Source organism: Lithobates pipiens, unplaced genomic scaffold (assembly GCF_037356315.1).
Source record: "Lithobates pipiens isolate NorthernLeopardFrog02 unplaced genomic scaffold, aLitPip1_a1.2 Scaffold_30, whole genome shotgun sequence".
NCBI lineage: Eukaryota > Metazoa > Chordata > Amphibia > Anura > Ranidae > Lithobates > Lithobates pipiens.
Window position 1 is genome coordinate 102,011,948 of NW_027507791.1, and position 25,175 is coordinate 102,037,122.

General features: G+C 44.4%; 1 protein-coding gene across 10 annotated transcripts in view; it reads left to right on the forward strand.

The window, feature by feature from the left end:
• Window positions 1-25,175, forward strand: part of RALGAPA1 (Ral GTPase activating protein catalytic subunit alpha 1) — a 368,491-nt gene that overhangs the window by 316,746 nt on the left and 26,570 nt on the right. For all 10 annotated transcript variants that reach the window (XM_077464690.1, XM_077464691.1, XM_077464695.1 and 7 more), the window contains one exon: window positions 13,066-13,193. In XM_077464690.1, coding sequence (XP_077320816.1) covers window positions 13,066-13,193 — 128 coding nt within the window. The remainder of the gene's footprint in view (window positions 1-13,065; window positions 13,194-25,175) is intronic.

A 25,175-nucleotide genomic window follows, 5' to 3' on the forward strand; every position in this document is an offset into this window, starting at 1 on the left:
TTCTTTATCAGTGACATTCCATTCAATTGTAGTGCTACTACTTTTCTTTTATAGATTTGTAGTGACATCTGCATCCAACATGAATAAATAAGAAGCCTAAAGTGCAAAAGCAATCTTAGCAGATTGTATATATGTTAAAGAGGGCTCCCGGATTCCGATAAGCCCCCCGCCCACAGACCCCGACAACCAATGGCCAGGGTTGTCGGGGAGAGGCCCTTGTCCTCATCAACATGGGGACAATGTGCTTTGGAGGGGGGGCGCGGCTCCCCCTTCCCCAAAGCACCCCCCCATGTTGAGGGCATGTGGCCTGGTACCGCTCGGGGGGGGGGGGGGGGCTCGCTCATCCCCACCCCCTTCCCTGACCAGCTGGGTAGCGTGCTCAGATAGGGGTCTGATATGGACCTAGGGGGAGACCCCCACGCCGTTTTTTCAGAGTAGGGCTTCCTCTTTAAGTCCATACCAGGTGACGGGGCTAGCGAGGTGTCAATCAACATTGACTTCCTTTGCTAGTCCCGGCTACCTGGAGCCGCCTACAAAATGAACGGACTTTCCTCCATGTGTGGGCAAGTCCATTCATTTCAAAAGTACAGCGGATATTCCCGTGTGTGGGCAGGTCCGCTCACTCAGACAGTCCGGCGGTTTGTCCACCAGACTAAGTCTGTCAGATAATCTGAACGTGTGTACGCGGCATTAGTGAGATTTTTTCACACAATAGCAAAACATGCTAGCCGTTCCATTGCAGCCTAAAGCTGAAGTCAAAGCAGAAAAACTAAAACATCTAAAATGCATTTTTGTCTTTAGCGTAAACCTGTATGTAGAAAAATACGAGGGGCGCCACTGCAGCTCAGTTTTCTAAAAATACCAGATTCCTGGCTGTCTGTCTGCATAATTTGACTGACCTTGAAAGCATAGCAAATAGAAAGTCAAAGTAAAGATTTGCCTTTTTATTCCTGAGCATGGATAGTCTTTTGAACTCGCACACATTCCTAAAACCGCAGGAGTAAACCAGTTTTCTACTTTGCTCATCTGGTTTCCATGTGTGATGTTCATAATTCTGGGTTTGCTTTTCATTTAAGTAGAGCTAAGTGTATATTCCAGTAAAGCATAACAGAAACTTAGAAACTGTGTTTTTGTGCGTGTAGTCTTTAACAGCTTAGAGACCGCCCACCGTGGATATACTGCGGCAGGGTGGCCGCTCTGCGCCAGATCACGTACCTGGTGCGTGATCTGACACTTTCGAGTCTCGGGCGCATGCCTGTGCCACCGGCGGCCCACTGTGATGTGACACAGCCGGAGCCAATCAGTGGGTCCAGCGGACACGCCGATCATTCACGAGAAAGGCAGAACGGCAGGTTGGTCTGCCGCAATATCGCAGTCCCGCTATAAGTCGTTGATCTCCACCATTACTATTTAAAAAAAAATAGAAAATAAAATATACCATAGTTTTTAGATGCTGTAACTTATGCACAAACCAATCAATATACATGTATTGGGATATTTCTTTTAACAAAAATATGTAGCAGAATACATATTGGCCTAAATTGATGAAGAAATATGAATTTTTTTTTACATTTTTTTTCTATTGTGAATGTTTTATAGCAGAAAGAATTTTTTTTATTTCCAAATTTTTTTTTTGTATAAATTGCAAAAAAATAAAAACCACAGAGGTGATAAAATACCACCAAAAGAAAGCTCTATTTGGGGGGTAAAATGGACATACATTTTATTTGGGTACAGTGTTGCATGCCCACGCAATTGTCCGTTAAACTAACGCAGTGCCATATCGCAAAAAAATGGCCTGGTCATGAAGCAGGGTAAATATTCCGGCGTTAAAGTGGAACTTTAGTCAGAAAATTAGGCCCTGCTAGATCACTTTAGGCTGGCCCCTTTTGCAGGTATAGCTATGCAAAAAAAAAAAAAAAATAAGCACATATACTGTGTAAAGTCCAGTATTACACGGTTTCACCCTGCTCTGCACATGCTTAGTTGCTCCCAATTTTTTGTAGAGGGTGATCTGCTGGCAGCAGTAAAGCAGAATTAAGCCCTCCTAACCTTTACAGCAAGGGAATCTGTTTCTGTTTGATCTTTAACTGCCATGGTGCTGCCCTTGTGATCAGATATGACACCAGCCGTTTGATGGTTTGACTGTTTGTTTGAGGACACAAGCACGTGTTAGCAATCCCAGCATTCCAGGAATGTAACAGCTTTTTTTAAACTGTTAAATTGATGGGTTTATTTCCACTTTATAATTAACTGCTGTAAAGGGGCTTTGGGCTTCAGCACAATGGCAGCCTCCAGCAAGAAGAAACCGTAGCAATGCTGGAGGCAATTTACAGCACACACTCATTTTGGTAGCATGATTTTTAATGTGGAATGTTTGTTCCTTGCTAAAGAAAATTATTTTTTATTGAGTTGTTATGAGTAAAGGTTTCTTCCATTGCTCAAAACCTTCTCTCACACTGACCATTAGATACATGCTTTTCTAACATGTTTCTAAACTAATATATAATACCAGTCAAATGTTTTAAAACACCCATTTTTCCAGTTTTTATTGAAATCTGGAATTGTGGCGTTCTGTTTCTACAACGGAAATCAAATATTGTTTGGAAAGTTCCTCCCAACACTGTTGCAGAAGTTCCCACAAATGTGTTGCACTTGTGGGTTGCTTTGCCTTCACCCTTCGGTCTAGTTCATCACAAACCAGCTTGACGGGGTTTAAGTCAGTACACTCTGTTGGCCATTCCATGATTTGAAGTCTACCATCTTGTTTTTTTTCTTCTAAGGTAGTTCTGACACAGCTTGGAGGTACCGTATTTTTTTTGCTCAACAAGGCGCACCTGACCACGCTGTCAGGTCACCTTGAGGCGAGGTGACAGATGCACACCGTAGGAATCAGGAGTGCACCGCAAGGTTGTGGACCCTACGGCTGACTGCTGCGGACGGGAGACAGGTCCCACCGGGGTTAGAGCATAAGATTCCCTGGGGCGCGGAGTCTAAGAGCCAGCAGGTGTTCACTAGAGCCTCGAGTGGTGAGGATGGACTTGGCTGCAACTGGCTCCAGGTCGCGATCCCCAGGGTCCCCCAGCTCACACCCACCGTGGGCAACAGGAGGATAGGGATGGTGAGGCACAAAGCCAAGGTCGGGGCCACAAGCAGACAGAAATAGTCAGGGACACGCCAAAAGGTCAGGATCACAGGCAAACAGGAATAGTCAAAGACACGCCAAAGTCGGTAACGGAACAACAGAAGAGCGCACGGCAGGTAACAGGAAGCCAAACACACAAAGGAATACACAAGGGTTGATCAGCACTGATGGCCTGCAGTGCACAGGTTAATATAGGGCTCCCTGATAGGGCCTCGGGTGGAGCCCCATGGCCCCACAATAGAGGCATAGGCCCAGAGTTCTGCGCCTAGCACGTTCTTCGGGAGATAATTTAGTCCAGCCCAACTGCATAGGTTCCTCAGTAGGCAGGGGGTGTTCCTCGGATCGAAGAGAAGGGACTGGGGGCTCAGGCTGCCTAAAGAACGGGGAGTGCTGGTGTCTTTTTTCCAGGGCCCTCTCCTGAAAGCGAATATCGATCTGGTTACACAAGGTGATGACACTGTCCAGATCAGCAGGAAGGGATCTTCCTGCTAATTCATCCTTCACTCTATCAGAGAAGCCATGTAAAAAGGTTGCAACTAGGGCCTCATTATTCCAGCTCAATTCAGCTGTGAGGATACGGAACTGAAGAGCATACTGTCCCACAGACGCAGACTCTTGACGGAGACTTTTGCCCGATCGGACAGGAAGTTTTGGGGCTGAAGTTCAAAATGAATTGTGCACTGGCTAAGGAACCCCCTGCAAGCCTTGGAGTCCCCAGAGAAATGGACTGGAGCTGGTAGTTGTAATGAATGTGTGGCTGCGACTGATGCGATAGGTGCAGCGGCAGATAGCGGTTGAGGTTGTTGAACGGGGGGTCCTAATGAGGCCTGAACCTGTTCAACACGCGATGCCAAATCCTGAAGGAATCGCATCACCTGAGTCTGATGCGATTCTTGGGTCTCAAGTCTGCGAACTAAGCTCTGCAATGGATCATCTGCAGGAAGCGGCACGTCAGCCGGGTCCATGGCTGATCAAACTGTCAGGTCACCTTGAGTCGAGGTGACAGATGCACACCATAGGGATCAGGAGTGCACCGCAAGGTTGTGAACCCTACGGCTGACTGCTGCGGACGGGAGACAGGTCCCACCGGGGTTAGAGCGTAAGATTCCCCTGGGCGCGGAGTCTAAGAGCCAGCAGGTGTTCACCAGAGCCTCGAGTGGTGAGGATGGACTTGGCTGCAACTGGCTCCAGGTCGCGATTCCCAGGGTCCCCCAGCTCACACCCACAGTGGGCAACAGGAGGATAGGGATGGTGAGGGACAAAGCCAAGGTCGGGGCCACAAGCAGACAGAAACAGTCAGGGTCACGCCAAAAGGTCAGGATCACAGGCAAACAGGGATAGTCAAAGATACGCCAAAGTCGGTAACGGAACAACAGAAGAGCACACGGCAGGTAATAGGAAGCCAAACACACGAAGGAATACACAATGGTTGATCAGCACTGATGGCCTGCAGTGCACAGGTTAATATAGGGCTCCCTGATAGGGCCTGGGGTGGAGCCATGCTTAGAGGAGAGGTTATAAAAACCACCAGGTGGAAGTGGCTGGCCTCTTAGTCTGAACACGAGGGGAGGTAAGCAAACACAGGAAGATCACTGCATAACCATGACAGACGCACCTAGATTTTAGAGGTTGAAAACAAGAAAAATAATATTCTGAACCAAGTGGTGTACTAAAATATTTTCCAGTGCCCATGAAATGCAGAGTGACCATTACCATAGAAAATGCACAGTGACCATTACCATAGAAAATGCACAGTGACCATTTCCATAAAAAGTATTGGCTGGGTATGGCAGAGTATTGGCTGGGTATGGAGGGATGGCTGTGACTGCACTTGTCACAACAGATGCAGCCCACAGCACTGCTGCCATCCGATCTCTCCCCTCCACTGTACAGATCTGTACACAGAGGGGAGAGAGGAACCGGCGTCATCATGACCCCGGTTTGTTTACAAGTGATCGCTCCGTCATTTGACGGAGCGATCACATTGCAAACGGCGGGTGCGCCAATATGGCCGCTACTCCGGAGCTAGGCCGAAGCCACAGCCTTTCCTAAGGCTGAGGCCGCGGAGCGCTCCAGATCGCGGCATGGGCGGTGCCAATCGTATATATTCCCACCATAAGACGCAGGCACATTTCCCCCCATATTTCTGGGGGGAAAAGTGCGTCTAATGCTGTGTACGCACGATCGATTTGTCCAGCGGAATTGGTCCGGCAAACAATCCGCCAGACTCTATAGCGAACTGACTTGGCCACACACGGAGGCTCCGAAAGTCTGGTGATTTCTAATGCGATGACGTACAGCACGTACGACGGGACTAGAAAAAGGAAGTTCAATAGCCAGTAGCCAATAGCTTCCTTCTCGTACTTGCTTCAGATCACGTGTCATTCTTATGCCGGCCATACACTGTTCCAATTTCGAAAGAATTTTCTTTCGAAAATCGTATCTAAGAATTTTCGTATGAATTTTTCGCACCATTAGTGGGCTGCAGCAACAGCCGATTTTCGTGCGGAAATAAAATTTGAGGAATCGGACATGTTGGAACTTTTTTGAAAAACTAACGATTTTCTAATCAATGATGGGAGAATCGTGCGAGAAATGTAATAAGAAAAGAAAATGTACGGAGATAAAAGAAAATTTACGGAGAGAAAAGAAGATTCCCGGCCAAGAAAATTCTTTTCTGTAGCAACATGAGGTGAAATTGAAGGCTTGGTTGGCTGAATTTCGAAAATCAATGGTGGCATCATTGGATCACAAAAAAATGAATTTTCTGATTTTTGAAAAGAAAATTAGTTCGAAATTCGACCGTGTATGGCCTGCATAAGTCCACCGGACTAGCACATTGACGAATGGATTGTCCGCAGAAAGCCAAGTCCGGCTGGCAAATTTTGAGTCAAAACGACTTTCTAAGTCCACCGGACTTTACAATGAAAAAGTCTGCTGGAGCCCACACACGATCGAATTGTCCGGCGTACTGTGGTCTGGCGGACCTAGTCTGCCGGACAATTCGATCGTGTGTACGTGGCATTATAGTCCAAAAAATACGTTATGTTTTGGGTCATTATCTTGCTGTAGGACGAACCCCTGACCAGCTAGGCTTATTCCAGAGGGTATTGCATGGTGCTGCAAAATGTTGTGGTAGTCGTTTTGGTTCAGGGTTTTACTCACTCTGTGCAAGTCACTGACTTGGGATTCAGCAAAAGAACTCCAGAACATCATGCTTCCTTCATGTTTGACAGTTGGTTTCACATACTGAGGAACCATCTTTTCACCTACTCGATGACATACAAAAAACACTGCATTATGAACAGGAGATCTAAATTTTTGATTTAACAGTCCATAAGACCTTCTTCCAGTCTTCAGTAGCCCACTGGTAGTGCTTCATTGCCCAGGTAAGCCTCTTATTATTTTGCCATCTTAGCAGGGGCTTTTTTTCAGCCACTCAACCTGTCAAATCTGCAACTCGATGTCTTCCCTTCACAGTTGAAACTGAGTCTTGCTTACTTAGATTAAAGTAATTGTAAACTCTCCCCCACAACTTTGTCCCATGTGAATCAGCATAAAAAAACCCTAATGAAAATGAGCACTGCTTGTAGATATCTCCTTACTTGCATAGTATTGTTGTAATCATTTTTGTTCTTTAGAATGACGTCACTGAGCATGCCCTTATCTCCCATGATTGACGGCACACTCTGTGTGCTTGTCTATCTATTATAAGGACTTCCTACGGCACAATACTGAAATCCCACAAGACTGCATAATCACTCAGAGCTTCCTACTACACCCCATGACATCACATGGAGTGGAAAAAAAGGCATCAGACAGCATTACTGCAGTCTTATCAGCTGAAGGCAAACACTAGATAATCGGCACATGTAAATACTTTGAAATAAAACAAGTCGGCTATGAGCAGGGAAGCAGGGTTGCCATAGAAACGTTGGATTGAGAAGGAGGCTTGGTTAATAGTACAGGAAGTGCTCAATGTAAGGGCGGAAATACACTCTACTATGGACTCCGAAAACAATACTTAAGATGGCGCTGCCTTACCCCTGGAAACACGTTTCTTTAAACAGTAAGTAATTTGCGATTAGGGCTGGATTACAGAGGCTATAGTTTGATAATTATTATAATGGACTAAATGAAAGAAGCATCAGAGTGGGAGAGTTTGCTTCTTCTTTAATGTTAAGCTGTTGTCCTGTGAGCTGCCTTTTATGCATGCTGTTGATTCTCAGAAACTTGTCTTCTGATTCTATTGTGGCTTTGGGTCTACCAGACCTCCCCCTGCCAGGTTTTCCTTCAGTTTCCAACTGCCTTTTGATGGTATAGGAAACTGTACTTACCTTGGCTGCCTTTGCTAATTCTCTAAAAGGAAGATCTACACTTTTAAGGGTTCTAATGGTCTAGATGTCTGTCGTTGTTAGATGTCTCTTTACATTTTGAGAGCAATATCCTACTTCCTGCAGTACAATACTGCCCAAATATTGCTTAAGAGGATGTAGTAACAGTCTGTTTTAACACTGCTTTTATACTTGTAAGCACACGGCAAAAGGTGGAACGCCTGTCTGAATTGTCGGATTTTCCGACAAATTTGTCCGACCGTGTGTATGCAATACCAGTTTCAGAAAAAATCCAACAGATTTTGTTGTCGGAATGTCCGACCGTGTGTACAAGGGCTTAGACTGATGCCATCTGACAAAAGCTCACAGATATTTATCTTCTTTTTACACTCTATGTGGATGTGGGAATCCGCCCCGCTAAGCTATTGTATTTTGACAGTGGAAAGACTTCTCTGCCATCAGACTACACTAATCAGTGTTTCCGGCTATAGTCCTGCTGTGCTGATTGAGCAGGGAAAATCCGACCGGACGGTTGTACAGAAATCAGTCGGAAGATCAACTTTTGTACAACCTCCCTGCCCATAGATGGTTGGGAATTCAACCAATCCCTTTTGAATTGTTAAAATTTTCGATCCATGTATGTCCGACTTTACTGTGTGGTATGCCTCATTAACATACAGTGCAGGAGGATGGTTTCTACATTTTCAACCCTTTGTTAGGATGGCCAGTGTTCAAAACTAGTTTACAGCTAATAAGGAACAGGGTTAATTACGGTAAACTTGACTCCACTGTCAAAGCAGGGAGAGCAAGTAAAAAGGAATTAAAAAAGTAATCCACATTTTAAATTTTTTTAAGCTTTGCTATGTTCATGGGAGCATGTAACAAATATAAAGTGAGTGTCATCCCAATTTGGCTACAAAAGTGGTACTACACTTTAGGTACAACACATTCGGGAACAAAAAAAGTTTCACATCAGACGTTTTTAATCTACTGATATAGATTATATTTCAAAAAGTGTATTTCTAGATTTATGTGAACATGTAGAAAGTTTACGCTAACAGTTCCTTAAACTTCAGACTTCACAATAAATGTCAATTGAATCCTTTTTTTTGTATAGTATTTGTTCTAATGCAGAGTGATGCTTATGCGCCTGTTCCTCCTAGTGTGAACAAGAGGGATCAATTGAAGCGCCTCATTCTCAGCATGCCTAGAGTGATAAGTTAACACACCAGTGGGGTTTTCTAGAGCCCACCTAGATGCCACACTTCTAATGTGCTAACAAGCTCATTTTTTCCCTCTAGACTTTTTTTTGGTTCCTCCTTTCTCCCTCGGAGGAATAGCTTAGACTCTGAGTGAACTAAACATAATGAAACGCACCACAGGAGACAGAAGAGAACTGTGTTTTTTTTTCTTTTTCAGCCAAATAGAAAATTAGTTTTGGTAATACATAAAGGGCAGTTTTTCATGTGCAATGGAGACTTGCTGTGAATCTGAAGATTCTATTAACTGCACCGAGATCAGCAGCTGGGAGAGACTTCTGTAGCCTCTTCTCTTTCTATACAGCCACACATCTCCCATCACAAAATTACAGGCAAGTCATCAACAGAATCGAATTTTGACTGCACAGATAAGAATTATATAGTTGTAGCTATATATTTTACTACACAAGTGCCAGTTAACATACAACCCCAATTCCAAAAAAGCTGAGACGCTGTATAAAATCTACATAGAATAGAATGCAATGATTTGCATAAACCCATATTTTATTCACAATAGAAAAGACAATACATATCAAATGTTTAAACAAAAAAATGTATCATTTAAAGAAAATAATCATTATAAAATTGATGGCAGCAGCAGGTCTAAAAAAAAAAAGAAGCATCCCCTCTTCTTTTGACATCACTTTGTAAACATCTTTGTTAGGAACTAAGGAGAGTTTTAGGAGAGGAATGTTGTCCCATTCTTGTCTGATATAGAATTTTAACTTCTCAACATTCCTGGGGCTTCTCTGTTTCAAGATTTATTTATTTTTTGTTTCAAGATGCGCTAAATATTTTCAATTAGTGAAAGGTCTGGACTGTAGGCAGTCCAGTTAAGCACCCAGACATTCTACTACAGAGCCATGCTTTTGTTAGATGCACTATGCAGTTTAGCATTGCCCTGCTGAAATATACAAGGCCTTCCCTGAAAAAGACATTGGATGGGAGCATACAGTATGCTGCTTGAAAACCTTGATACATCTTTCAGTATATGATGTTCAATGATGGTGCCTTTCCAGATGTGCTGCCCATTCCATATTCACTAATCCACCCAAATACCATCAGAGATTCCAAACTTCTGAGCTGATTGCTCATAATCCAAAAGTTCCCTCTCCTCTTTAGTCCGGAAGGCACGGCACCAATGATTGCCAAAAAGAATGTTATATTTCAATTTGTCAGACCACAGAACAGTTTTCCACTTTGCAATAAATAATTTTAAATGAGCTGTGGTCCAGAGAAGATAGCGTGTTTCTGAATTATGTTCAGATAGGGCTTCTTCCTTGCATGATAGATCTTTACCGTGCATTTTTGGATGGCAGGCAAAACTGTGATCACAGATAATGATTTTTGAGTCTATGCAGTGAACCCCTGACCATCCTTACTTCTGAGACAATCTGACGCTCTGAGATGCTCTTTTAATACCAAATCATGTTACTGACATGTTGCCAATTAACCTAGCTCATTGCAAAATGTTCTTCCACCTCTTTGTTAGTACTACTTACTATACCCGTTTTTTTGTTGCTGCTCCAACTTTTTTGAGATGTGTTGCTGCCATTGATTTCAAAATTATCTTTTTTTCTTTTTTTTTTATTATTAAAATGTTAATTTTTCTCAGTTTAAATTTGATGTTTTCTATTGTGAGTAAATTATGGGTTTATGAGATTTTCAAATTATTTTGTGTAGATTTGCACAGTTTCCCAACTTTTTTTAGGCTGGGCTTTTAGGTCTTTTACAATCAAGCTATTGCTACTGCACCTGTCTTCATTACACAGCTCCATGTTTTATCTGCTCGGGAGATGGACCTGTGTAAAAGTGTTTACTATGTTGGATGAATCTGTCAGTACTTAATAATGCTGCACTGGGTTTTAAAAATAATAATTATAAAGAAGCTGGCATCTGAGGCTTGTCCAGTGCTGACACTGAATGAATTCATAAAAAGGCCAGGGCCTAGGGTTAGATGGAGACATCAGGCCTTTAAAATGTACATACTGTATGTGAGCTTCATACTTAATTTTTCTCTCCCCTGGCCACTTTGACTATATTCTGCAGGGGAACTGTATGGAATAACATGCTACAGGGGACATTGAGAGGAATCAGAAGGCTCTTTATAGCTCAGGAAGCAATATTCAAACTCTCCTTTCTCGGGTTAGCCTGTATGGTTGATAAGTAACTCTTAATATGAAGTAGACTGTTTGTTGCTGGGGTCACATAACACATCAGTCAGGGCTTAAACAAAAAGGCTTCATCATTTGGGTGTGCCTACTGACAACAGCATAAAGGACAGCTGTTTTGTACACACTTAGGACTTAAGGTCCCTTAAATTGTGATTCCCAAAATCAAGCAACAGTAAAGAAAGAAATATGCTTTGTAGTACAAAGTGAGGCTACGTGCACACTGGCTTAAAAATCGCTGCTTCAACAGGAGTTTTGTGTTCTGCCTGTAGAAACAACTCAATATTATCCTATGTGTCCATGCACATTAGGACGATTAGAAGCATATTTTGAGCTCAACGCAGGCAGGAAAAAAAACCTTCTGGTTTGCGTTACTGATTGGAGCTTTCTGGAGAAAAAAAAGGAAAAACTTGTCTAAACTGTGTAAAAAAAATGCTCTATATGAGCATTTTTCCCTGCCAAGGGAACTGGCATTTTTCTTAGGCCCAGTGTGCATGGAGCCTCAGTGATGGTAAATCCGTCAATGCCGTCAATCATGGGAGATAAGGGCATGCTCAGTGACGTCATTCTAAAGAACAAAAATGATTACAACAATACTATGCAAGTAAGGAGATATCTACAAGCAGTGCTCATTTTCATTAGGGTTTTTTTATGCTGATTCACATGGGACAAAGTTGTGGGGGAGAGTTTACAATTACTTTAATCTAAGTAAGCAAGACTCAGTTTCAACTGTGAAGGGAAGACATCGAGTTGCAGATTTGACAGGTTGAGTGGCTGAAAAAAAGCCCCTGCTAAGATGGCAAAATAATAAGAGGCTTCAACTATGTAATGACCATATTCAATACAAAATTTGTAGTTTATGCTATATTTTATTTATACGTTTATTATTTTCTCCTACATAAAATTGAACTGTAGTGTCCCAGACCACGTTTTGCTTTTTCCTTTCTTTTTTTTTAACTTATCGCAGTTCATGAAGACAATTTGAGCATTTTTAACAAGTCCTCGCACATGGATAGGAGGAAACTATTTAAATCTTAGAACTAATCAAGCATCGCTTACATTGTAGATCTTAGACGTGCGGCCAGCCATTAGGTGATTACCTTGCTTCCTGTTCTATCTCTACCCACTCCCTTCTTACCTCTCTCCTACACACGCACACATTTTTGTTTCTCCCCTCCAACATCTTTCAATGTTATTCTCCTCTATTCAGTGTCCTCTTGTACTTCTACAGCAGATAAGCCTGTGGTTGTAAAGAATCATGGCTATGAGTATGTACAACCCTTTTTTTTTAATCAATAATGCATTAAAAATGCAAATGTTGAGTCATAATTAATCTGGATGCTACCAGTCTGCCCAAATCACAGATTGATTCCCTCATCCTTACTCAAAGGCCATTTGGTTCACTACACAAAGGAAATGGTCATAGAGCAACAGCAAACATTGATGCTACATGTGGGTTAAGCGAAGGATAAAGTAAACAGAACTGTAAATATCCTTCTACTTGCACTGGACATTATTTTCGCTCAAGGTTCAATTCCAGAAGCCCCTCTCATTTGTCATGTATCTAAAGTCAGGGTCATGGTCATGGCTTTCATATAGTTCCTCTGTACTAATAAAATTAACATTAAAGTGTTACTAAAACCAGGAACCTACATTCACTATATCTGGTCTCCCACAGTACACAGAATGTACTGCCAAATACCTTTTCTCATCAGCAGTATATAGCAGTCTTGTGACTTCTATCAGTGCCTGGTACAGCTTGTAGGAGGAGTTTTCATACTACACTGGCTGACCTATCGGGATGCAGTACACCTGACCCTCTGTCTGGACAGTGCTGATTGCCCCTGTGCTGATCACATGCACTCTCCCAGGAAAAAAAAACTCTAGCAATGCACACCAAACTGAGCATGTGCAGCCTGACTCCAGTAACGATCTTATCCGGACATGGAAGGATCTGTGCATACAGAATCAAACAGCCTTTTTACATTATGCAGAGGATTAACCTCTTAGGTTATACAGTATAAAAAGCATGCCTTACTACATATACAGACTGATTTTACTGTTGTTGGTTTAGTAAGACTAAGGGAATTGTGACTGTGCCATTTATGATGCACTATCTGCTGTCTAAATATTTTCATCTTAACCCACGTGTAAAGCTTTGAGGAGAGGATGCGGTATTTGGATTCAATTATCCAGCAACATGTGGAGCCCACCACGTTTGAAGACTATGCTGCACAAGTTTTCTGTCCAGCTCCACATCATAATCCCCATCTAGTGAATGCACGTAAGTTGCCTTTGTTTTTTGAGTTTCGGGTTGGTTTAGATTAATTTTGTGCCTGTGTTTTCTCTTGGTTTACACTCTGATATTTTGAAGGGCTAGGGCTCAGCATAACAAATGCTTTATTTTCCTTACAATGCTAATCAGATTTGGCTTTTTTTATAGATCAAAAATGAATTAATTTACTAACTGGAGTTTTAATAAAGCATCTATTAACCACTTCCATACTGCACAATGTCATTTGACATCCTGGACTTTCAGTGGGGAGATCTGAATGATGCCTGCAGTTACAGGCATCGTTCAGATATAATTTTTTTCAGCCGGCGATTCCCTGCACCGTAAGAACAATCTGTTCAGCTGCTTGTTCATTCTTACAGGTGTCAGGAGGGAACGCCGGAAGTTAGCCATAGAGAAAGCCGTGAGCCAGAGTGTCCCCCGTGGTCTCTACGACTCGGAGGCCCAAGCACGATGTTATGAGGTCCAGGCCAGCGGAAGTAAACAATGCCGGGGACATGGCTGGAAAGCCTGAGATCATTTATTTTTTTGATCTCAAGCTTTCCAGCATGGAGGAGAGATGTGGGGTCTAATAGACCATAAAGAGAACCTGTCATGCCCTAGTCCTATTACAAGGGATGTTTACTATCCTTGTCATAAGAATAAAAGTGATCAAAAACATTTTTTAAAGGGAAAGTGTAAAGATAAAAAAAATGCAGTAAAATAATAATAAAAAAAATTAAAAAACACATGTGAAGTATCACCGCGATCATTAGAACAAGGGCAATAATTCTAGCCCAAGACATCCTCTGTAGCCCTAAACAGGTAACCTGTAAAGAAAAAAAAAAAGTAAAGTGTCGCCTATGGAGATTTTAAGTACCAAAATTTGGCGCCATTCCCAGAGTGTGCGCAGTTTTAAAGTGTGACACGTGAGGTGTCTGTTTACTTTTAAAATTGGGCTAACTTTACTTTTTTTTTTTATTATTATTCATGAAAATATTTTTTTCTCCAAAAGAAATCACGTTTGAAAAATTGCTGCGCAAATACCATGTGACATAAAAAGTTGCAGTGACCACCATTTTATTCCCTAGGGTCTCTGGTAAAAAAAAAAAAATATATAATGTTTTGGGTTATGAGTAATTTTATGGCAAAATTATTTTTACAATTCAGGAGTGGAGTGCTGGCATTTGCGTGGTATGGAAGTGGTTAAAGAGAGCAGAAATTATAATATGGCAATAAACTAATGATTTCTTTAAAAAACTGTTAAATGCCCATGTAATACAACACAATAAATGCATGCAAGCAATGGAGGTAAAATGAAAAATGATTAGTGAACTGAGCCTAAAGTTCATCGTTTTTTAAAAACATGAATGGCTTATTAAAAGTGCAAATTGGCAGTACTTAAATATACCAAAAATATGTATATCATAATATCCTAAGAAAACAAAAAATGAAGGTGTATTATAAAAAAAAAAAATCAAATCTCTGTATCAAAGAATGTGCTAAAAAGAACTGCGCATATAAATGGAAATGTTTCTAAAGGCTGAAAGCCATCGGCTCCAGCTGCTATCAGTCACAGCCAGTAAGGAGGGGGCGGGACTGAGCCACTGAACCGAGTGGGTCTCAGGAGAGAACACGCACAAGTGCCCCCAGAGCAAGCAGCTTGGTATGAGGGCGCTGAGGGGGAAGAGGGAGCCAGGAGGGCTAGCGGGGTGACCCGAGAAGATGAGGTTCAGGGCTGCTCTGTGCAAAGCCATTGCACAGAGCAGGTAAGTGTTGCATGTTTATTTACTATTGTGCCAAGAATGAAAGTGCTCTTAAAAGAATGAGTCCTTATCTTTTATAGTCTATAAATTCCTATTCCACAATGTGCCACAGTGCTTCAGCCAGTAACAAATAAAGTGCTTCAGTGCTCACACCCCAGTGATTTGGGTAACTCACCAGAAATGACCTTTCAGTAAAAAGAAAAGTCCATCAGCACTCTAAGGGGAGTATTTTCAAGTTTTCCGAGAAGCCTTCACATCCATATAGATTATTACAGTTGATTCCTTCAGTGAATGTCAGGACCATCTAAGGATATATACATCATAAAGTAGGGGACTCATTGTGCAAAACCATAAAGTATTTTTCTCATTCGTTCATTGACAGACACATCGCTTCCTTATCCAGAACCATAGGGTTATATCGCCCCCTACAGGAGTAGGACACTAGGCAGAAAAAAGACTTGGCTACACCTATGGGCAGTCCTAGGTGATATCCCTCCCCCCGTGCTATAGGCCTAGTCAGAAGTAAGGACCTAGTTCCCTGGCAAATTTTTTTTTTTTTTGTTCGTTTTCCTGGATTTTTTTTCCAATGAGATCTGCAATCAAGTGACAGGCTGGACATTTGATCCAGTGGTCTTCCCAGTCTGGCCAGCGATGCTTGCAGACCACAGCTACGTGCTAGGTTGGCCGTGACATAGCCCCACTGGACGGGGGCTTGCCCTGCGAGTTACGTTTCGCAAGGTTGCATACGACTGGGTCTCGGCTCGAGCCGCAGTGTCCTTCATGGCCAACACCCCCCCCCCCACTTCGGTGGTGAGGAGGTTCTGTCTAGAGCCTCCCCTGGTAGCCCCCTTTCCCCCTCCCTCCTCTATATGGGGTAGTGTGGTGCCATGATGGATCCTAGGGATTGGGGTTGAGTACTGGTGGGCAGGGGGTGCGTGCTACCAGGTGCAGTGCTTACCAAGGGGGAGGAAGGAGGCACTGGGCGCTCTCGGGGGTCCGGTGCCCGGATCCTCTCTATCTCTCTTTCAGGGGCTTTCCTGGGGTCTTTGTCAGCCTTGTGTAACGTGGCTGGCGGACATTTTGCCATAGCCGCCGTCTTCTACCCCTAGTGCCTGCTGACTTCTTATGGCTGGCGGCCATGTTTGTGTAGCCCAGAAGGCCTTTTTAGCAGGTGGAAGCTCCTCCTTTTAACCCGGTGCTGACTCCTGCGTTATCTTTTTCCTTAGACGCCATATGTGTGCGTGTCTACAGCTGAGGCAGCAAGCTGGTGGGGTGGTGTGTCTGGTGGAGTCCCTTCCTCCCTCTGCTGCAGGCTGTGGGGTGTCCTGATGTGTCGGTGCTGCTACTGGAATGGGGGGTGTCCCTTTGCAGTGGTCGCTCTTGGTGAGGGGGGTCTCTTCTTCCCCTATGGAGTCTCAGGAGCATGTTTCCCCACCTGACCCCCTATCTGAGGCTGCAGGTCCCTCTGGGTCCCAGCCGTCCTTGACGCACTGACGGCGGCCCTGGAGTCCTTTGTGTCCCAGGTGGAGGTGGCCTTTGGGCGGGGGACGCTTTTTGCTAGTCCGCCGCCCAAATTCCACCTTCGCCTGCTTCATCTGTCTTGTTTAGATCCTGAATCTCATTGGGCTGCCGTGGACAGGTCCCACCCTGCGGGGTCTGCAGCCATGCTCCTATATTTTTCGGACAGTGGGGATGATTCCTCTGCCCCAGTGGCTGCGCACAAGAAGGTGGTGGATGCACTGATTGTATCTGTGCGAGAATCTTAAAAAAAGGAGAATACGACTGCGGGGGAGATGACAGTCCCTTTTGGCACTCACAAGCCGTCTCGCATGGCAAAAGTGTTCCCTTATCCCTCCTTTTTTTTTACAAGTTTGTCTATAAGGAATGGGAACATCCAAACTGCCCCTTTGCGGTCCCAAAGTGCTTGCTGTGCGTTATCCCTTTGAGGAGAGTCTTCTCAAGAAGTGGACAACTCCACCTGTGGTGGATCCTCCGGTCTCTCCATTGAACAAAGCCACCATGATTCCAGGTTGAAAACTATCCGGCTTTTAAAGATCCAGCTGACAGGAAAGCAGAGTCTCTGAGCCGCACTATGTTCAGCGATTTGGCCGGTCCTGGCCATTGCCTGGTGTCTCAAACACTGACAGAGTGGGCGAAGTTGATCAGTTTCCTCCTGCCTTCACTGAATTGGCAGACCAGCTGGTCCAGGGGCTTCAGTTTGTCTGTGATGCCTCTTTAGACACAGCTCCCTTGCTTTCTAAGCTGTCTGTTTCAGCAGTAGTGTTTCAGCGGTATTATGGCTGAAGTCTTGGACTGTGGACCAGGCCTCTATTTCAAGGCGATTGTTTGTTTGGGGCCATTTTGGATGATATTAAGAGTGTCACGGGGAAGAGTACTTTTCTTCCACCGTCAAAAAAGATGAAGGAGCCACGTCGCAAGCGTAGCGCTTCCTTCTCGGCACACAGTTTTTTCGTCCCTCAGGGTCCACTGATAAAGGCTCGAAGTCTTTCTAGCCCCCCCCCCCTCCCGGGAGGTTCCAAGTGACCCTGATCGGGCAAACCGACCCCCAGATAAAGCTCTTTCAACATGAAGGGGCGCCCTCACCCGCAGTCTGGGTGGGCGGACGCCTTCTCTGGTTTCCGGGCCCGTGGACTTCTCTGATAAACAACATGTGGGTCCACAAAATGATTGTCTGGTTACAAGATCGACTTACAATCTTGTCCCCCAAGAAGATTTTTTCCATCCAATCTGTGTCTGTCTCCGGACTGCTTGTTAGACCTCCGGGGCGCGGTGCAAGGCCTGTTGCTTCAAGGGGTGATTGTCCCGGTTCCTGTGTCGGAACGTTTCCAGGGTTTTAGTTCAAACCTGTTTGCGATCCACAAAAAAAGAGGGTACGGTGCATCCGATTCTGGACCTCAAGGCCCTGAACCGCTTTGTGTGGGTGCGAATATTTAAAATGGAGTTAATTCGCTCCAAGGTGACATCTCTTCATCAGGGGAGACTTTCTTGCCTCCAGCGACATCAAGGATGCCTACCTGCAAATTCCGATATGTGCACAACACCAGCGGTTCCTCTGCTTTGCTGTGGGAGAAGAGCATTATCGGTTTGCAGAATTACCCTTTGGTCTCGCTTCCCTTCCTCGGGTCTTCACCAAGGTGTTGTGCCTAGTTCTGCCGCTGCTGCGCCAGTGGGGAATTGCTGTTCTGGGCTACCTGGATCACATTCTGCTGCGAGCAGAGTTCCCTGCGACCCTGAGGGGCGACATGGAGATCGCTATTCATACTCTGGCAGGTTTTGCGTGGCTGAAAAAATTACCAAAAGTTTGCGCTGATTCCAGTTCAGAAATTGGTTTATCTGAGTCTGGCTCTGGATTCCGCTCTGGCCAGAGTGTTCCTTCTGCAGGACAAACTCCAGAAGTTACAGGCGGCATCCCGCTTACTGCTGTCCAGCAGGTGCGTCTCCCTGCGGACTTGCATACAGGTGCAAGGCCTGATTGAGTTGAGACAGTCACGTTTGCTCAGTTCCATACAGGACCCCTGCATGAGGAGATCTTGTTAAAATAGGACAAATGTCCTGGGTCTCTGGACAGTCAGATTTGGCTTAGCTAAGGAACCAAGGGGTCCCTGATCTGGTGGCTTCGTTCACCAGCTCTTCGGCAGGGGAAATCTTTTCTCCCTCTGTACTGGACGGTGGTCACCACCGATGCCAGTCTGTATGGTTGGGGAGGAGTCATGGGCCTGAGCTTGGCTCAGGTTTGTTTGGATGCTGGAGGAATCCAGGCTACCTATCAACACCTTGGAACTCTGGGTGATCAGACTCTGGATCATTTGATCGACTTCAGGGGCTCCCGATACAGATCCAGTCGGACAATGCCACAGCGGTTGCCTATGTCAACCACCAGGGAGGAACAAGGAGTGTGTTAGCATGCATGGAAGTAGCAGGCATCTCTGCCATCTGCCATCCACATTCCGGGAGTGGACAACTGGCAGGTGGATTAACTCAGTCGACAAGTGTTGGACCAAGTGGAGTGGTCCCTTCATCAGGAAATATTTCAACAGATATGTCTGCGTTGAGGCTCTCCAAAGGTAGATCTGATGGCATCCTGTGTCAACAGGAAGGGGTAGAGGTTTGTGGCCAGGTCTCGGGACCCTCTGGCAGATGCCTCAGATGCTCCTCTAATGCTTCTGCCTCGGCTGTTACGCAGGATCGAGGCTGAAGGAATTCCAGTCATTCTAGTGGCCTTGGACTGGCCTCGTCAGTCCTGGTACACCGACCTGGTGCGATCCCCTTTGCCACAGTGGGACTTGAATCTGGTGCTTTCAGTTCTACTGAAGCCTCTGTTTGAAAATATTCGAGAAATTCCCCTGCTCACAGGGTGTTGGAATTAGCTGCCCTATCCTGTTGCACACCCTACCTGCTGATTCATAAGGACAAGGTGGTTCTTTGTCCTTGTCCTTCATTTCTTCCAAAAGTTGTTTTTGATTTCCATTTAAACAAAGACATTGTGTTGCCTTCCCTATGTCCCAGGCCGCAACATCTGAGGGAATTTGCCTTACACACCTTGGATGTGGTTCGGGCGATCAGGGTGTATTTGGCAGCCACTGAGTCTTTTCGGAGGTCAGACTCCCTGTTCGTGATCGCAGCAGGCCAAAGAAGGGGATGTCCGCTTCCTCGACGACCATTTCTAGATGGATCAGCCAGACAGTGACTCAGGCCTATTCTGTCAGGGGTCGAGTTACTCCCTTCCCGGTGAAGGTGCACTCTACTCGGGTACTGAGTGCCTCCTGGGCCTTCCGTCAGCAGGCGTCAGTGACGCAAGTGTGCAAGGCGGCCACCCGGTCGGCGGTACACACTTTCACGAAATTTTTAAAAAGTGGGCGTGCTCGCATATGCAAATGCCTCTTTTGGCTGCAAGGTTCTGCAGGCTGCGGTCTAGAGGGATTTTCCCTCATGAAGGGGTTTTCTTGCTTTTCAGGTTGGGCTCCAGTTGTTCTCGTTGAGCTCCAGATTGTCTGGTTGGCCTGTTTTTTTGTTGGCTGCCCCACCTCTCATGTTTGACATTGCTTTGGGACATCCCTATAGTTCTGTATAAGAAAGTGCTGTGTTTGTCAATGAACGAATGAGAAAATAAGATTGACACCCCTCTATGGAGTTTTTAATGCTTCTGACACTGCCTGTGAAAAAACTGAAGGAAGGCCTATAGCAGAGAGGGGGGTGTATATCAACCAGGACTGCCCATGGGCGTAGCCAAGTCTTTTTTCTGCCTAGTGTCCTACTCCTGTAGGGGGCGATATAACCCTATGGTTCTGAATAAGGAAGCGCTGTCTGTCAATGAACTGATTTTACAGTAAGTCAAAAATCCTATTTTATTGAAAAAAACATATATAACAATTGTACTCGCACGATTCCATGGACATCTGTTTTGGATGGAACGTGTTGGAGCCTGGTTACTGCATGTGACATCACTTCCTGTTTCGGCATCCAGGTTTGTGAAACTGACGCTGGCTTCAGAGATAAAAGTTTGATGTGGTGGTGCTCTCTCCACAGAAATAAGCCGTTATCTCTTGGCGCCTGGAATGTATGTCACCTAGAGATAAAGATTACATTTTCACTCGATCTCCTTTGCCAGACTGCTTTACAGACAGTTCCTGTACAATGGGAGGAGCTGGAAGATGCTTTGGCAGTTACCATATTACTCTTCCTTTGCAAGAGCCCTCCCAGTGGGCAAGCTCCTGGGCATGTTCATTTTAGCCAGGGGTGCACGTGTAATTGACAGGACAGCACAAAACTCCCCATCATCACTCCAGCATCAACAGCAATCCGCTTAAGCTAGCGCCCAACAAAGAAGTATGACAAAAAAACACACCCACAAATAACGTCCCCACATGGTGGAAGCAAGAAAAGACTGACAGTGGGCACAATGAATAGATGTCAGGGGCGTGCCAAATGACAGTAGGGAAGAGAGAGGCTTTATCATGTATGAGGTCTTTGGGGCTGGAAATGAGGCAGGCTTCAGAGAGGTGCTGCAGATTATAGAGATTGTATTGTAGAGGAGACAGCAGGCAGCCTATTCAGAATAATAACTATGAACACAGTAGAGGCATTGCTACATGCATGGGGGAAAAAAAGGTAAGGCTGCAATTCAGCTTTGAAAAGATGTCAAGCTGTTTACTGGTTTGCCCTGTTGCTATGGCCCTGGTCGCCATAATTTCCCAGTTTCATGTTGTAGGGACCCTGGTCTAACCCTGTGAAGGATTTGTAGAATGTTTTTATTAATATTCTTCAATGTCTATATGTGTGGTATGCAGCAATTTGTTACCAAAAAGTGCCTTTTATTAGTAATTTTTTACTAGTAATTTTATTAGCAATCAGAGAAGTTTGCGTCCAGGGAAGTCATCTGTCCCTAGCCATAGAGAACTGCTTGATGTGTAATGGTACATGCAAACTGTAGTGGACGTCCACGATTCCTGTCAGCTTGTCGTTAAATTATACAGGCTGAGCAGCTGCAGTTGTTTGCACATGCCAGTGATTCTAGTTGCAGGAACTCGTAGATGTTTGATTGTTGCAGGAATCCTGACCGCTCTAATCACATGTGTGAATGGAGCCTTAGTCAAACTAAATGTAAATAAAACAATTACTCGTTTTTTTTTTTTTGTGGTACAGTAATTTTTATTAAAAGTTTTCAAAAAATAATGCATAACTGTTCACCCACGCAGGGGGGTACAGGAATTTTGAGCGGGAGTTGTACAGGGTGCAAGCATCTTCTCGTTAATCATCACAGTGGTCATACTGTTCATCACCACTGCAAATAAGACAGTTGATTTTTTCCATGTTTTGGCAATGGCACGTTTGGCAAAGAGGAACAAGTACGATGCCAGCTTCTGCTGATACCAGAGGCACTGGATAGGTCAGTGTAATAAGGCCTGTTTTGCATTCAAGTGAAACAATGTACATGCAAGTGAAACAATGTATGTAGTAACCTGAAAACCCTAGACCAAAGATCCAGCGAGGTGTGAACATGATCACCAAAAATGGAGAACAGCTCTGCTTTGTCTACAGCCCCTAAAACACCTATCGCTGTGTGAGGGGTTCATGTGGGCTTCATGTGCTGGGACCCAATATCACCCCAGTAGGACTTTCTATGCCACCTTTTAGATGGAATTGTTGAAGGAACATTTTACTACAGTGGACCAGGCCTTGCTCCAATATTCAAGGTCAATGGGTGTTCGGTCTTGTTTCCCCTGGGACACGTAGGAAGCTAGCAAGGGGGTACCAAGAGCGTTCATAGAGGCATAGGTTACTGAGATGGATTTTGGGGTCCCGAGGGAGTGCAGGCATATATGGTTTGAAAGCAGTCTTCTGAAAGGGGAAAGACTAAGTGCGCAGCAAGGAGGTTGTTCAGTGGCGGAGCTGGGCACTTCGGAAAAATTCTGAGTGGGGTGCTTCATGATTTATTTATTTTTATGTTGCCCGGGTTGGGAAGGAGTGTGCTGTGAGGGAATGGCAGACCTGTGTGAATCCCTGCGATGAACACCACGACAATGTCTGTGGTTGTTCAAAACCAGGCAGGAAGAGGGTGTTTTTTCAAGAGCGGGAGAATGGAAAGACATTAGGTTACCTGAGTAGCAGACTGAATCCCAAAGCTTTAAGCTATGTATCATTAAAGTTCTTAGGGAGGAGGGGCGTAGGCTATGAGGGAGCCATAGCAGGGTGGAGGTTGGGATTGAAGTGCAGTTGTGAAGTTCAAGGAGCACCCAAAGGGTGATGTCTGTTGAAGCCTAGAAAGCTGAGAGATTTGAGCAGCCAAGTAATACCGTGTCTCATTGGGGACTTCTAGGCTACCACAGAATCTATGTTTAAAAGATGTGGAGTGTGAGATTCTGGGGCGTTTGTAGGCCCAAAGAAAGTGATAAGCCTGTTTTTGTAATAGGCGCAAAAAATGGGAAGGCACATGGATAGGCAGGGTCCGAAAATAGTATTGAATTTTCGGTAAGACTAGTTTAATTTTTTTTAATAGAAAATCAATTTTTCTTAAAGTAAAGTACATTATACATGATATTGGTCTTAACCATGGGTTTTATCTTGCAACCTTCAAGTGTTTGGGCACTGGCAAAAAGAAAGCTGCAGAGACCTATCGCCAATGTCACCCATTCCACTCCCAGCAAGCTTTTTATTCTTGCTAGTGTTTATTAGGTGATAGATGTCTTCTCCATACTGAGTGGAACTTGCTTCTTTCTTTTTTTTATTTATTTATTTATTTATTTTTAAACCACAGTAAAAAAAAAAAAAAAAAAAAAAAAATTTTCTATTCAAGATATCGGTCTTCACCTATAGCCACTGCAGCTTTCTTGGAATATTGAACTCCTCAGTCAAGCCTTGGGGGAGTGAACCTGAAGTTCAATCTCTCATGGATATATATGTGGGGTCGCCCTGTAACATTGTTTTAGGCACTAGATAATGAGTGGATGAACACACGATGAACTCACGTTGGCATCATGTTGAGTTAGCTGCAGGGCTCTATACAGGTCCAGGGCCATGGTCTGCCTGCAGTGGAGCCCTGTGCATGAAGACCCATTTGGGGGCCCATCAGGAAGAGAGCAGCCATCCTCCTGGAAAAGATAATCTGCTGTAGTGATTATCGGCTACAGCCCTTTCCTGGGCTCGGTGTGCTATGTTCCAATTCTCTGGGGTCCAATGGAGTGCTGGCTGCGACATTTAGATGTACGTTGCAGTAATAAGCAAGAGCAGCAGTTCAATGGTTTATCTCCTGTCCCAGTGATCTCCCAGTTTTTGCATTGAATATGCATTTGCATGTTCAGTTCATCCTGACCTACGGTGGCTTAGGGACTGACTTTTTATACAATCTTCCTTCGCTTATGGATGTTTTTTGCTTGGTGTGGAACCAGGGTTCATTCCCAGGCTGTGCTTCCTGGTGGGAATCTTGCCTCTCTAGTGTTAGATCTGATAGGCAGCTTACCTGTTTCCATCATCCCTTTATATTAAATAGACAAAAGCACATAAAAATGTAAACCATATTGTAAAAGCTTTATACAATCTTTATTGGTACAAAAATAATAAAAGCATATTAAAAAGCAATAAGCTGGTTGGGTTCCTGGCTGGGCGTAGCTGATGTGGGATTAAGGCTTGATGTCATCCCGCTGGAAGTGGGCAGGGTGGCGCAGCTTGCTGCTCAGCCGGGGGATCACCTTCTGGCACAGGTGGACAGGATATGCATGGGACGCTGTCACTCCTGGTCGGCGTGGGCCTCCCACCTGGTTAGGCATCTCCTTTATTGGCTTGAAGAGATGGTCTCTATTGGCCATGGAACTGTGAATGCAGACCCCTTATTCTAATTATATAATGCCTCGTGTTGTGACATACATGGTTCCCCTCGCTACCCCTTTATATTGTAGCTCAGCACTTTTAGCTTAAAGCGGAACTTCAGTAATTTTTTCATCTTTCCATCTATGAAATCTTCTGCCCGCGTTGTTTTAACTTTGGATCGTAAAGTTTTGTTTTCTGCCAGTACATACTGTACCTTTATACAGCCCACTTTCTTTTTCTTGTCTGGAAGAAAGCCTAGGCATATGACATCATGCATAGCGCTCTCTCACATTCTTGTGAGTTTGGCAGGAAGGGAAGGAGATGAGTCATAAGCCAATGAGAGCTGCAGAGCTGGAGGTGTACCTCTGTGTGTCTTTGTAAATCCAGGAGGTGAGCAGGCAGCAGCTTCAGCTGCCCACAGTTAAAATGTTTGCAGCCAGACTCAGTGGAGGGAGATTTCTGCAGCATATTTGGCAAGTAGAGAATCACAGTATATATAAAATAATATGCAAAGTGGTTGGAGGGAAGTTTCAGAATGGCAAAAATGTTTTTATTACAAATTATGTGAGCAGACTGAAGTTCCACTTCAAAAATTATATTTTTTATATATATATATATATATACTTATGCCTTACTACATGTACTTTTAATACCATTAAACTTGACTTTGATACTACTTTGTTACACGCCTGTACTTTTTAAAGTCCCATATCTAGGGGAAAACAGTGTTTTTCATCTATTGGCCATGAAGAAATGCCAGTCGGTCTTTTACCCCAACCATCCCACGAGCCTATACATGTGTTCTGCTGGTTTATCAAGGTCATACCAATACACTGTCACATGCAAGCACTAGATTTCCTTTAAAACTATTTGGATTTATTTGGCTGTTACCTAGGGCAGTTCC